Genomic DNA, 15,656 nt, shown 5'->3' with positions numbered 1-15,656 from the left:
AGGAGTAAAGAACACACCGGAAGTGGTGATGGTGCCGGAAGTGACGTTGAAAAGAAAGCGCCGGAAGTGGAATTGAGAGCGCCGGAAATGGAGGGAGCGGCCATGATGGCGGAGGGGGAGGATGAGCTGGAGCTGGAGCTGGGGCTGGACGGGGTGGATGGTGAGGGGGGATATAGGGGATATGGGGGGATATGGGGTTATATGGGGGGATATGGGGTTATATGGGGTTATATGGGGGGATATGGGGGGATATGGGGTTATATGGGGGATATGGGGTTATATGGGGGATATGGGGTTATATAGGGGGCATATGGGGTTATATGGGGGATATGGGGTTATATAGGGGGCATATGGGGTTATATGGGGGATATGGGGTTATATGGGGGATATGGGGTTATATGGGGGATATGGGGTTATATAGGGGGCATATGGGGTTATATGGGGGGATATGGGGTTATATGGGGGGATATGGGGTTATATGGGGGGATATAGGGTTATATGGGGGGATATGGGGTTATATGGGGGGATATGGGGGTTATATGGGTTTATATGGGGGAATATAGGGGGATATGGGGGGATATGGGGTATATAGGGGGATATGGGGTTATATGGGGAGATATGGGGTATATAGGGGGATATGGGGGATATAGGGGGATATGGGGTTAAATGGGGGGATATGGGGAGATATGGGGGGATATGGGGTGGATATGGGGTGTCTATGGGGGGATATAGGGGGATATGGGGGAGATAAGGGAGGATATGGGGGGATATAGGGAGATAAGGGGGGATATAGGGGTATATGGGGTTAAATGGGGGGATATAGGGGAGATATAGGGGGATATGGGGGAGATAAGGGAGGATATGGGGGGATATAGGGAGATAAGGGGGGATATAGGGGTATATGGGGTTATATGGGGGGATATAGGGGGATATGGGGGAGATAAGGGGGGATATGGGGTTAAATGGGGGGATATGGGGAGATATGGTGGGATATGGGGTTATATAGGGGGGATATGGGGTGATATGGGGGGATATAGGGGGATATGGGGTTAAATGGGGGATATAGGGGGATATGGGGTTAAATGGGGGGATATGGGGTGATATGGGGAGATATGGGGGGATATGGGGAGATATGGGGGGATATAGGGGGATATGGGGAGATATGGGGTATATAGGGAAATATGGGGTTATATGGGGGATATAGGGGGATATGGGGTGTCTATGGGGGGATATAGGGGGATATGGGGATATATGGGGGGATATGGGGTTATATGGGGGGATATAGGGCATATGGGGGGATATAGGGGGGATATGGGGTTATGTGGGGGGATATAGGGGAGATATGGGGGTTATATGGGTTTATATGGGGGAATATAGGGGGATATAGGGGTTATATGGGGGGATATGGGGTGTTATGGGCAGATATAGGGGGGATATGGGGGGACATGGGGTAATATGGGGGGATATGGGGGGGATATGGGGGGATATGGGGGTGTGGGGGGGATATGGGGAGATATGGGGGGATATAGGGAGGATATAGGGTTATATGGGGGGATATAGGGTTATATGGGGGGATATAGGGGAGATAAGGAGGGATATAGGGGTATATGGGGTTATGTGGGGGGATATAGGGGGATATGGGGGAGATATGGGGGTTATATGGGTTTATATGGGGGAATATAGGGGGATATGGGGTTAAATGGGGGGATATGGGGTGATATGGGGAGATATGGGGGGATATGGGGTGGATATGGGGTGTCTATGGGGGGATATAGGGGGAATATGGGGTTATATGGGGGGATATGGGGTTCTATGGGGAGATATGGTGGGATATGGGGTTATATGGGGGGATATGGGGGTGTGGGGGGGATATGGGGGAGATATGGGGGGATATAGGAGGATATAGGGTTATATGGGGGGATATAGGGGAGATAAGGAGGGATATAGGGGTATATGGGGTTATATGGGGGGATATAGGGGGATATGGGGGAGATATGGGGGTTATATGGGTTTATATGGGGGAATATAGGGGGATATGGGGGGATATGGGGTTCTATGGGGAGATATGGTGGGATATGGGGTTATATGGGGGGATATGGGGGGATATGGGGGTGTGGGGGGGATATAGGGGGGATATGGGGAGATATGGGGGGATATAGGGAGGATATAGGGTTATATGGGGGGATATAGGGGAGATAAGGAGGGATATAGGGGTATATGGGGTTATGTGGGGGGATATAGGGGAGATATGGGGGTTATATGGGTTTATATGGGGGAATATAGGGGGATATGGGGTTATATGGGGGGATATGGGGTGTTATGGGGGAATATGGGGGGATATAGGAGGGATATGGGGTTATATGGGGGGATATGGGGGGTTATGGGGGAGATAAGGGGGTATATGGGGGGGATATGGGGTTATATGGGGGGTATATGGGGGTATATGGGGGGGATATGGGGCAGCTATGGGGTATATGGGGGAAATATGGGGTTATATGGGGGGATATAGGGGGATATGGGGGCATATGGGGTAATGAGGGGATATGGGGTAGTTATAGGGTATATGGAGGGGATATGGGGGGATATGGAGTTATATGGGGTGATATGGGGTTGTGGGGTGGATATGGGGCAGCTATGGGGTATGTGGGGGCATATGGGGCTGTTGTGGGGTATATGGGGTGGGATATGGGGAGATATGGGGCAGCTATGGGGTATATGCGGGTATATGGGGGGATATGGGGCAGCTGCGGGGCAGTTATAGGGTATATGGGGGGGGATATGGGGAGATATGGGGCAGCTATGGGGTATATGGGGGGATATGGGGCAGCTATGGGGGCAGCTATAGGCATATGAAGGTCTATGGGGCACAGTGTGGGGCTATGGGGCAGATATGTGGGGCTGGAAGTGACGCCCCCCACCTGCCCCCCAAGTGCACATCCAGGCCAACCTGGAGGACGCGTTGGTGCAGGAGGCCCTAAAGACGGTGAGACCCCCCCCACCCCATAACATCCCCCCACCCCATAGCATCCCCTCACCCCATAGCGTCCCCTGCCCCATAGTGTCCCCTCACCCCATAGCGTCCCCTGCCCCATAGCGTCCCCTCACCCCATAGCGTCCCCTCACCCCATAGCGTCCCCTCACCCCATAGCGTCCCCCTGCCCCATAGTGTCCCCTCACCCCATAGCGTCCCCTGCCCCATAGCGTCCCCTCACCCCATAGCGTCCCCTGCCCCATAGCGTCCCCTGCCCCATAGCGTCCCCTCACCCCATAGCGTCCCCTGCCCCATAGCGTCCCCTCACCCCATAGCGTCCCCTGCCCCATAGCGTCCCCTGCCCCATAGCATCCCCTCACCCCATAGCATCCCCTCACCCCATAGCGTCCCCTGCCCCATAGCATCCTCTCACCCCATAGCGTCCCCTGCCCCATAGTGTCCCCTCACCCCATAGCGTCCCCTGCCCCATAGCGTCCCCTCACCCCATAGCGTCCCCTGCCCCATAGTGTCCCCCCACCCCACTGTTTTCCCTCCCCACCCCATTGATTTACCCCCACCCCATTGATTTACCCCCATATCCCCCCATATCCCCCATACCCCCCCCATATCCCCCCCTATATCCCCCCATATCCCCCCTATATCCCCCCACCCCATTGATTTACCCCCACCCCATTGATTTACCCCATAGATTTCCCCCCACCCCATAGATTTACCCCACCCCACAGACTGACCCCATTGCTGTCCTGCCCCACAGGGTGTTGACCTACCCCATTGATTGACCCCATAGATTTCCCCCCACCCCACTGACTGACCCCATTGATTTCCCCCCATCCCATAGATTGACCCCATTGATTTACCCCCACCCCATAGATTGACCCCATTGATTGACCCCATAGATTCCCCCCCACCCCATAGATTGACCCTTTGCTTTCCTGCCCCACAGGGTGTTGATCTACCCCATTGATTGACCCCATTGATTTATTTCCCCCCACCCCATAGATTTCCCCCCACCCCATTGATTTACCCCATTGATTTCCCCCCACCCCATAGATTGACCCCATTGATTTACCCCATAGATTCCCCCCACCCCATAGATTCCCCCCACCCCATAGATTGACCCCTTGCTGTCCTGCCCCATTGATTACCCCCCACCCCACAGACTGACCCCTTGCTGTCCTGCCCCATAGATTCCCCCCCACCCCATAGATTGACCCATTGCTGTCCTGCCCCACAGGGTGTTGATCTACCCCATTGATTTACCCCCACCCCATTGATTTACCCCCTGTCCCCATTGATTGACCCCCACCCCATAGATTCCCCCACCCCATTGATTTACCCCATAGATTCCCCCCGCCACATAGATTGACCCCTTGCTGTCCTGCCCCATAGATTCCCCCACCCCATAGACTGACCCCTTGCTGTCCTGCCCCACAGGGTGTAGATCTGCGTCTGTACTCGGCTCAGGTGGAGGCCGAGCTGCAGGAGGTGGAACGAGCCTCCATCAGAGACTGTATCCACACAGCAATGGGGTGTGGTGTGTTGTGTTGTTGTGTTGTGTTGTTGTGTTACATTGTGTTGTTGTGTTGTGTTGTTGTGTTACATTGTGTTGTTGTGTTGTGTTGTTGTGTTACATTGTGTTGTTGTGTTATTGTGATGTGTTGTGGTGTTGTTGTGTTGTTGTAGTATCCTTATTCAGCACTGTGGTGTGTTGTGGTGTTGTGGTGTTGTGTTGTTGTGTTGTTGTGTTGTGTTGTTGTGTTGTGTTGTTGTGTTGTTGTGTTACATTGTGTTATTGTGTTACATTGTGTTGTTGTGTTGTGTTGTTGTGTTACATTGTGTTATTGTGTTGTGTTGTTGTGTTATGTTATTGTGTTGTTGTGTTGTGTTACATTGTGTTGTTGTGTTGTGTGACATTGTGTTGTGTTATTGTGTTGTGTTGTGTTGCTGTTGTGTTGTTGCGTTACATTGTGTTATTGTGTTGTGTTACATTGTGTTGTGTTGTTGTGTTGTTGTGTTACATTGTGTTGTTGTGTTGTTGTGTTACATTGTGTTGTTGTGTTGTGTTACATTGTGTTGTGGTGTTGTGTTATTGTGTTGTGTTATTGTGTTACATTGTGTTGTTGTGTTGTTGTGTTACATTGTGTTGTTGTGTTATTGTGTTACATTGTGTTGTTGTGTTGTGTTATTGTGTTGTTGTGTTGTTGTGTTACATTGTGTTGTGTTGTTGTGTTACATTGTGTTGTGTTACATTGTGTTGTGTTGTTGTGGTGTTGTGTTGTTGTAGTATCCTTATACAGCACTGTGTTGTTGTGTTGTGTTGTTGTGTTGTTGTGTTGTGTTGTTGTGTTGTGTTGTTGTGTTGTGTTGTTGTGTTGTGTTGTTGTGTTGTGTTGTTGTGTTACATTGTGTTGTGGTGTGGTGTTGTTGTGGTGTTGCATTATTGTGTTGTGTTACATTGTGTTGTGTTGTTGTGTTGTTGTGTTACATTGTGTTGTTGTGTTACATTGTGTTGTTGTGTTACGTTGTGTTGTGTTGTTGTGTTGTTGTGTTACATTGTGTTGTTGTGTTATTGTGGTGTTGTTACATTGTGTTGTGTTACTGTGTTATTGTTGTGTTATTGTGTTGTTGTGTTATTGTGTTGTGTTATTGAGTTGTGGTGTTGTGTTATTGTGTTACATTGTGTTGTTGTGTTGTGTTACATTGTGTTGTGTTGTTGTGTTGTTGTGTTACATTGTGTCGTTGTGTTACATTGTGTTGTTGTGTTACATTGTGTTGTTGTGTTGTGTTGTTGTGTTACATTGTGTTGTTGTGTTACATTGTGTTGTTGTGTTACATTGTGTTGTTGTGTTACATTGTGTTGTTGTGTTACATTGTGTCGTTGTGTTACATTGTGTCGTTGTGTTACATTGTGTCGTTGTGTTACATTGTGTCGTTGTGTTACATTGTGTTGTTGTGTTACATTGTGTTGTTGTGTTACATTGTGTTGTGTTACATTGTGTCGTTGTGTTACATTGTGTTGTTGTGTTACATTGTGTTGTTGTGTTACATTGTGTTGTTGTGTTACATTGTGTCGTTGTGTTACATTGTGTTATTGTGTTACATTGTGTTATTGTGTTACATTGTGTTGTTGTGTTACATTGTGTTGTTGTGTTACATTGTGTCGTTGTGTTACAGTGTTATTGTGTTACATTGTGTTGTTGTGTTACATTGTGTTGTTGTGTTGTTGTGTTACATTGTGTTGTGTTACATTGTGTTGTTGTGTTACATTGTGTCGTGTTACATTGTGTCGTTGTGTTACATTGTGTCGTTGTGTTACATTGTGTTGTTGTGTTACATTGTGTCGTTGTGTTACATTGTGTCGTTGTGTTACATTGTGTCGTTGTGTTACATTGTGTTGTGTTACATTGTGTTGTTGTGTTACATTGTGTCGTTGTGTTACATTGTGTCGTTGTGTTACATTGTGTCGTTGTGTTACATTGTGTCGTTGTGTTACATTGTGTTGTTGTGTTACATTGTGTTGTTGTGTTACATTGTGTTGTTGTGTTACATTGTGTTGTTGTGTTACATTGTGTTGTTGTGTTACATTGTGTCGTTGTGTTACATTGTGTCGTTGTGTTACATTGTGTCGTTGTGTTACATTGTGTCGTTGTGTTACATTGTGTCGTTGTGTTACATTGTGTCGTTGTGTTACGTTGTGTTGTTGTGTTACATTGTGTTGTTGTGTTACATTGTGTTGTTGTGTTACATTGTGTTGTTGTGTTGTTGTGTTACATTGTGTTGTTGTGTTGTGTTACATTGTGTTGTTGTGTTACATTGTGTCGTTGTGTTGTTGTGTTACATTGTGTTGTTGTGTTACATTGTGTTGTTGTGTTACATTGTGTTGTTGTGTTACATTGTGTTGTTGTGTTACATTGTGTTGTTGTGTTACATTGTGTCGTTGTGTTACATTGTGTCGTTGTGTTACATTGTGTCGTTGTGTTACATTGTGTCGTTGTGTTACATTGTGTTGTTGTGTTACATTGTGTTGTTGTGTTACATTGTGTTGTTGTGTTACATTGTGTCGTTGTGTTACATTGTGTTGTTGTGTTACATTGTGTCGTTGTGTTACATTGTGTCGTTGTGTTACATTGTGTTGTTGTGTTACATTGTGTTGTTGTGTTACATTGTGTTGTTGTGTTACATTGTGTTGTTGTGTTACATTGTGTTGTTGTGTTACATTGTGTTGTTGTGTTACATTGTGTTGTTGTGTTGTTGTGTTACATTGTGTCGTTGTGTTACATTGTGTCGTTGTGTTACATTGTGTCGTTGTGTTACATTGTGTCGTTGTGTTACATTGTGTTGTTGTGTTACATTGTGTTGTTGTGTTACATTGTGTTGTGTTATTGTGTTGTTGTGTTACATTGTGTTGTGTTGTGTGACATTGTGTTGTTGTGTTGTTGTGTTGTGTGTTGTTGTGTTACATTGTGTTGTTGTGTTGTTGTGTTACATTGTGTTGTTGTGTTACATTGTGTTGTTGTGTTACATTGTGTCGTTGTGTTACATTGTGTCGTTGTGTTACATTGTGTTGTTGTGTTACGTTGTGTTGTTGTGTTACATTGTGTTGTTGTGTTGTTGTGTTACATTGTGTTGTGTTATTGTGTTGTTGTGTTGTTGTGTTACATTGTGTCGTTGTGTTACATTGTGTTGTTGTGTTACGTTGTGTTGTTGTGTTACATTGTGTTGTTGTGTTACATTGTGTTGTTGTGTTACATTGTGTTGTTGTGTTGTTGTGTTACATTGTGTTGTTGTGTTGTGTTACATTGTGTTGTTGTGTTACATTGTGTCGTTGTGTTGTTGTGTTACATTGTGTTGTTGTGTTACATTGTGTTGTTGTGTTACATTGTGTTGTTGTGTTACATTGTGTTGTTGTGTTACATTGTGTTGTGTTACATTGTGTTGTTGTGTTACATTGTGTTGTGTTACATTGTGTTGTTGTGTTACATTGTGTTGTTGTGTTACATTGTGTCGTTGTGTTACATTGTGTCGTTGTGTTACATTGTGTCGTTGTGTTACATTGTGTTGTTGTGTTACATTGTGTCGTTGTGTTACATTGTGTTGTTGTGTTACATTGTGTCGTTGTGTTACATTGTGTCGTTGTGTTACATTGTGTCGTTGTGTTACATTGTGTCGTTGTGTTACATTGTGTTGTGTTACATCGTGTTGTTGTGTTACATTGTGTCGTTGTGTTACATTGTGTCGTTGTGTTACATTGTGTCGTTGTGTTACATTGTGTCGTTGTGTTACATTGTGTCGTTGTGTTACATTGTGTCGTTGTGTTACATTGTGTCGTTGTGTTACATTGTGTTGTTGTGTTACATTGTGTCGTTGTGTTACATTGTGTCGTTGTGTTACATTGTGTCGTTGTGTTACATTGTGTTGTGTTACATCGTGTTGTTGTGTTACATTGTGTTGTTGTGTTACATTGTGTTGTTGTGTTACATTGTGTTGTTGTGTTACATTGTGTCGTTGTGTTACATTGTGTTGTTGTGTTACATTGTGTCGTTGTGTTACATTGTGTTGTTGTGTTACATTGTGTCGTTGTGTTACATTGTGTTGTTGTGTTACATTGTGTTGTTGTGTTACATTGTGTTGTTGTGTTACATTGTGTCGTTGTGTTACATTGTGTTGTTGTGTTACATTGTGTTGTTGTGTTACATTGTGTCGTTGTGTTACATTGTGTTGTTGTGTTACATTGTGTTGTGTTATTGTGTTGTTGTGTTACATTGTGTTGTTGTGTTACATTGTGTCGTTGTGTTACATTGTGTTGTGTTGTTGTGTTACATTGTGTCGTTGTGTTACATTGTGTTGTGTTGTTGTGTTACATTGTGTTGTTGTGTTACATTGTGTTGTTGTGTTACATTGTGTTGTTGTGTTACATTGTGTTGTTGTGTTACATTGTGTTGTGTTACATCGTGTTGTTGTGTTACATTGTGTCGTTGTGTTACATTGTGTCGTTGTGTTACATTGTGTCGTTGTGTTACATTGTGTCGTTGTGTTACATTGTGTCGTTGTGTTACATTGTGTCGTTGTGTTACATTGTGTTGTTGTGTTACATTGTGTTGTGTTATTGTGTTGTTGTGTTACATTGTGTTGTTGTGTTACATTGTGTTGTTGTGTTACATTGTGTTGTTGTGTTACATTGTGTCGTTGTGTTACATTGTGTCGTTGTGTTACATTGTGTCGTTGTGTTACATTGTGTCGTTGTGTTACATTGTGTCGTTGTGTTACATTGTGTCGTTGTGTTACATTGTGTTGTTGTGTTACATTGTGTTGTTGTGTTACATTGTGTCGTTGTGTTACATTGTGTCGTTGTGTTACATTGTGTCGTTGTGTTACATTGTGTCGTTGTGTTACATTGTGTTGTGTTACATTGTGTTGTTGTGTTACATTGTGGTGTTGTGTTACATTGTGGTGTTGTGTTACATTGTGTTGTTGTGTTACATTGTGTCGTTGTGTTACATTGTGTCGTTGTGTTACATTGTGTCGTTGTGTTACATTGTGTCGTTGTGTTACATTGTGTCGTTGTGTTACATTGTGTTGTTGTGTTACATTGTGTTGTTGTGTTACATTGTGTTGTTGTGTTACATTGTGTTGTTGTGTTACATTGTGTTGTTGTGTTACATTGTGTCGTTGTGTTACATTGTGTCGTTGTGTTACATTGTGTCGTTGTGTTACATTGTGTCGTTGTGTTACATTGTGTCGTTGTGTTACATTGTGTTGTGTTACATCGTGTTGTTGTGTTACATTGTGTCGTTGTGTTACATTGTGTCGTTGTGTTACATTGTGTCGTTGTGTTACATTGTGTCGTTGTGTTACATTGTGTCGTTGTGTTACATTGTGTCGTTGTGTTACATTGTGTCGTTGTGTTACATTGTGTCGTTGTGTTACATTGTGTTGTGTTACATCGTGTTGTTGTGTTACATTGTGTTGTTGTGTTACATTGTGTTGTTGTGTTACATTGTGTTGTTGTGTTACATTGTGTTGTTGTGTTACATTGTGGTGTTGTGTTACATCGTGTTGTTGTGTTACATTGTGTCGTTGTGTTACATTGTGTCGTTGTGTTACATTGTGTTGTTGTGTTACATTGTGTTGTGTTACATTGTGTCGTTGTGTTACATTGTGTCGTTGTGTTACATTGTGTTGTTGTGTTACATTGTGTTGTTGTGTTACATTGTGTCGTTGTGTTACATTGTGTCGTTGTGTTACATTGTGTTGTGTTACATCGTGTTGTTGTGTTACATTGTGTTGTTGTGTTACATTGTGTTGTTGTGTTACATTGTGTTGTTGTGTTACATTGTGTCGTTGTGTTACATTGTGTTGTTGTGTTACATTGTGTCGTTGTGTTACATTGTGTTGTTGTGTTACATTGTGTCGTTGTGTTACATTGTGTTGTTGTGTTACATTGTGTTGTTGTGTTACATTGTGTCGTTGTGTTACATCGTGTTGTTGTGTTACATTGTGTTGTTGTGTTACATTGTGTTGTTGTGTTACATTGTGTTGTTGTGTTACATTGTGTTGTGTTACATCGTGTTGTTGTGTTACATTGTGTCGTTGTGTTACATTGTGTTGTGTTACATTGTGTCGTTGTGTTACATTGTGTCGTTGTGTTACATTGTGTCGTTGTGTTACATTGTGTCGTTGTGTTACATTGTGTCGTTGTGTTACATTGTGTTGTTGTGTTACATTGTGTTGTTGTGTTACATTGTGTTGTTGTGTTACATTGTGTCGTTGTGTTACATTGTGTCGTTGTGTTACATTGTGTCGTTGTGTTACATTGTGTTGTTGTGTTACATTGTGTTGTTGTGTTACATTGTGTTGTTGTGTTACATTGTGTCGTTGTGTTACATTGTGTTGTTGTGTTACATTGTGTCGTTGTGTTACATTGTGTTGTTGTGTTACATTGTGTTGTTGTGTTACATTGTGTTGTTGTGTTACATTGTGTTGTTGTGTTACATTGTGTTGTTGTGTTACATCGTGTTGTTGTGTTACATTGTGTCGTTGTGTTACATTGTGTTGTTGTGTTACATTGTGTCGTTGTGTTACATTGTGTCGTTGTGTTACATTGTGTCGTTGTGTTACATTGTGTTGTTGTGTTACATTGTGTTGTTGTGTTACATTGTGTCGTTGTGTTACATTGTGTCGTTGTGTTACATTGTGTCGTTGTGTTACATTGTGTCGTTGTGTTACATTGTGTCGTTGTGTTACATTGTGTCGTTGTGTTACATTGTGTCGTTGTGTTACATTGTGTCGTTGTGTTACATTGTGTCGTTGTGTTACATTGTGTCGTTGTGTTACATTGTGTCGTTGTGTTACATTGTGTTGTGTTACATTGTGTTGTGTTGTTGTGTTGTTGTGTTACATTGTGTTGTTGTGTTGTTGTGTTACATTGTGTTGTTGTGTTGTTGTGTTACATTGTGTTGTGTTATTGTGTTGTGTTGTTGTGTTACATTGTGTTGTGGTGTGGTGTTGTTGTGTTGTGTTGTTGTGTTATTGTGTTATTGTGTTACATTGTGTTGTTGTGTTGTTGTGTTACATTGTGTTGTGTTGTTGTGTTGTTGTGTTACATTGTGTTGTTGTGTTGTTGTGTTACATTGTGTCGTTGTGTTACATTGTGTCGTTGTGTTACATTGTGTCGTTGTGTTACATTGTGTCGTTGTGTTACATTGTGTCGTTGTGTTACATTGTGTCGTTGTGTTACATTGTGTCGTTGTGTTACATTGTGTCGTTGTGTTACATTGTGTTGTTGTGTTACATTGTGTCGTTGTGTTACATTGTGTCGTTGTGTTACATTGTGTCGTTGTGTTACATTGTGTCGTTGTGTTACATTGTGTCGTTGTGTTACATTGTGTCGTTGTGTTACATTGTGTTGTTGTGTTACATTGTGTTGTGTTATTGTGTTGTTGTGTTACATTGTGTTGTTGTGTTACATTGTGTCGTTGTGTTACATTGTGTCGTTGTGTTACATTGTGTCGTTGTGTTACATTGTGTCGTTGTGTTACATTGTGTTGTTGTGTTACATTGTGTTGTTGTGTTACATTGTGTTGTTGTGTTACATTGTGTCGTTGTGTTACATTGTGTTGTTGTGTTACATTGTGTTGTTGTGTTACATTGTGTTGTTGTGTTACATTGTGTCGTTGTGTTACATTGTGTTGTTGTGTTACATTGTGGTGTTGTGTTACATTGTGTTGTTGTGTTACATTGTGTTGTTGTGTTGTTGTGTTACATTGTGTTACATTGTGTCGTTGTGTTACATTGTGTTGTTGTGTTACATTGTGTTATTGTGTTACATTGTGTTGTTGTGTTACATTGTGTTGTTGTGTTACATTGTGTTGTTGTGTTACATTGTGTTGTTGTGTTACATTGTGGTGTTGTGTTACATTGTGTTGTTGTGTTACATTGTGTTGTTGTGTTGTTGTGTTACATTGTGTCGTTGTGTTACATTGTGTCGTTGTGTTACATTGTGTCATTGTGTTACATTGTGTCGTTGTGTTACATTGTGTCGTTGTGTTACATTGTGTCGTTGTGTTACATTGTGTTGTGTTACATTGTGTTGTTGTGTTACATTGTGTTGTTGTGTTACATTGTGTCGTTGTGTTACATTGTGTCATTGTGTTACATTGTGTCGTTGTGTTACATTGTGTTGTTGTGTTACATTGTGTTGTTGTGTTACATTGTGTTGTTGTGTTACATTGTGTCGTTGTGTTACATTGTGTCGTTGTGTTACATTGTGTTGTGTTACATTGTGTCGTTGTGTTACATTGTGTTGTTGTGTTACATTGTGTCGTTGTGTTACATTGTGTCGTTGTGTTACATTGTGTCGTTGTGTTACATTGTGTTGTTGTGTTACATTGTGTCGTTGTGTTACATTGTGTCGTTGTGTTACATTGTGTCGTTGTGTTACATTGTGTTGTTGTGTTACATTGTGTTGTGTTACATTGTGTTGTTGTGTTACATTGTGTTGTTGTGTTGTTGTGTTACATTGTGTTGTGTTACATTGTGTTGTTGTGTTACATTGTGTCGTGTTACATTGTGTCGTTGTGTTACATTGTGTCGTTGTGTTACATTGTGTTGTTGTGTTACATTGTGTTGTTGTGTTACATTGTGTCGTTGTGTTACATTGTGTCGTTGTGTTACATTGTGTCGTTGTGTTACATTGTGTCGTTGTGTTACATTGTGTTGTTGTGTTACATTGTGTTGTTGTGTTACATTGTGTCGTTGTGTTACATTGTGGTGTTGTGTTACATTGTGTTGTGTTACATTGTGTCGTTGTGTTACATTGTGTTGTGTTACATTGTGTCGTTGTGTTACATTGTGTTGTTGTGTTACATTGTGTCGTTGTGTTACATTGTGTCGTTGTGTTACATTGTGTTGTGTTACATTGTGTTGTTGTGTTACATTGTGTTGTTGTGTTACATTGTGTTGTTGTGTTACATTGTGTTGTTGTGTTACATTGTGTTGTTGTGTTACATTGTGTTGTTGTGTTACATTGTGTTGTTGTGTTACATTGTGTCGGTGTGTTACATTGTGTTGTTGTGTTACATTGTGTTGTTGTGTTACATTGTGTCGTTGTGTTACATTGTGTCGTTGTGTTACATTGTGTCGTTGTGTTACATTGTGTCGTTGTGTTACATTGTGTCGTTGTGTTACATTGTGTTGTTGTGTTACATTGTGTTGTTGTGTTACATTGTGTTGTTGTGTTACATTGTGTTGTTGTGTTACATTGTGTTGTTGTGTTACATTGTGTTGTTGTGTTACATTGTGTTGTTGTGTTACATTGTGTTGTTGTGTTACTGTGTTGCGTTGTTGTGTTGTGTTGTGTTACTGTGTTGCGTTGTTGTGTTGTGTTGTTGTGTTGTGTTACTGTGTTGCGTTGTGTTGTGTTGTTGTGTTGTGTTGTTGCGTTGTTGCGTTGTTGTGTTGTGTTGTTGTGTTACTGTGTTGCGTTGTTGTGTTATTGCGTTGTTGCGTTGTTGTGTTGTTGTGTTGTGTTGTTGTGTTGTGTTACATTGTTGTTGTGTTGTTGTGTTGCGTTGTTGTGTTGTTGTGTTGTGTTGTTGTGTTATAGTGTTGTTGTGTTACATTGTGTTGTTGTGTTATTGTGTTGTTGTGTTACATTGTGTTGTTGTGTTATTGTGTTGCTGTGTTACATTGTGTTGTTGTGTTATTGTGTTGCTGTGTTACATTGTGTTGTTGTGTTATTGTGTTGCTGTGTTACATTGTGTTGTTGTGTTATTGTGTTGTGTTGTTGTGTTATTGTTGTGTTGTTGTGTTACATTGTGTCGTTGTGTTACATTGTGTTGTTGTGTTACATTGTGTTGTGTTACATTGTGTTGTTGTGTTACATTGTGTTGTTGTGTTACATTGTGTCGTTGTGTTACATTGTGTCATTGTGTTACATTGTGTCGTTGTGTTACATTGTGTTGTTGTGTTACATTGTGTTGTTGTGTTACATTGTGTTGTTGTGTTACATTGTGTCGTTGTGTTACATTGTGTTGTTGTGTTACATTGTGTCGTTGTGTTACATTGTGTTGTTGTGTTACATTGTGTTGTGTTGTTGTGTTACATTGTGTTGTTGTGTCATTGTGTTACATTGTGTTGTTGTGTTGTTGTGTTACATTGTGTTGTTGTGTTACATTGTGTTGTTGTGTTGTGTTACATTGTGTTATTGTGTTGTGTTACATTGTGTTATTGTGTTGTGTTACATTGTGTTGTGTTGTTGTGTTACATTGTGTTGTTGTGTTGTTACATTGTGTTGTTGTGTTACATTGTGTTGTTGTGTTGTTACATTGTGTTGTTGTGTTATTGTGTTGTTGTGTTGTGTTGTGGTGTTGTGTTATTGTGTTATTGTGTTACATTGTGTTGTGTTGTTGTGTTGTTGTGTTACATTGTGTTGTTGTGTTGTGGTGTTGTGTTGTTTTATTGTGTTATTGTTGTGTCGTGTCATTGTGTTATTGTGTCGTTGTGTTGTTGTTGTGTTGTTATTGTTGTGTTGTTGTGCCATTGTATTGTTTTATTGTGTTATTGTTGTATCATTGTGTCGTGTTATTGTGTTATTGTTGTGTTGTTGTGTTATTGTGTCGTTGTGTTACATTGTGTTGTTGTGTTGTTGTTGTGTTGTTTGTTGTTGTGTTATTGTTGTGTTGTTGTTGTTTGTTGTTGTGTTATTGTTGTGTTATGGTGTCATTGTATTGTTGTGTTGTTGTTGTGTTATTGTGTTGTTGTGTTATTGTGTTGTTGTGTTATTGTGGTGTTGTGTTATTGTGGTGTTGTGTTGTTGTTGTGTTGTTGTTGTGTTATTGTGTCATTGTATTGTTGTGTTGTTGTTGTGTTATTGTGGTGGTGTTGTGTTATTGTTGTGTTATGGTGTCATTGTATTGTTGTGTTGTTGTGTTGTTGTTGTGTTATTGTGGTGTTGTGTTGTTGTGTCGTTGTGTCATTGTCGTTGTGTTGTTATTGTTGTGTTATTGTGTCGTTGTATTGTTTTATTGTGTTATTGTTGTATCATTGTGTTGTTGTGTTGTTGTTGTGTTATTGCATTGTTGTTGTTGTGTTGTTGTGTTATTGTGTTGTTGTGTTGTTGTGTTATTGTTGTGTTGTTGTGTTATTGTTGTGTTGTTGTGTTATT

The 15,656-nt window shown here is 41.3% G+C and overlaps 1 protein-coding gene across 1 annotated transcript in view; it reads left to right on the top strand.

The window, feature by feature from the left end:
• The first annotated feature begins 22 nt into the window (after positions 1-22).
• The window catches only part of VPS52 (VPS52 subunit of GARP complex), a 68,850-nt gene continuing 53,216 nt past the window's right edge, over positions 23-15,656 (top strand). Inside the window, exons 1-3 of the mRNA XM_085532665.1 lie at positions 23-160; positions 2,931-2,983; positions 4,427-4,502. Coding sequence (XP_085388791.1) covers positions 88-160; positions 2,931-2,983; positions 4,427-4,502 — 202 coding nt within the window. The 5' untranslated portion in view covers positions 23-87. The remainder of the gene's footprint in view (positions 161-2,930; positions 2,984-4,426; positions 4,503-15,656) is intronic.

This window comes from Coturnix japonica, unplaced genomic scaffold (assembly GCF_054131305.1).
Source record: "Coturnix japonica strain WE unplaced genomic scaffold, WE-NBRP24 Scf050, whole genome shotgun sequence".
NCBI classification, from domain to species: Eukaryota; Metazoa; Chordata; class Aves; order Galliformes; family Phasianidae; genus Coturnix; species Coturnix japonica.
This window is presented reverse-complemented; position numbering and strand designations above follow the sequence as displayed.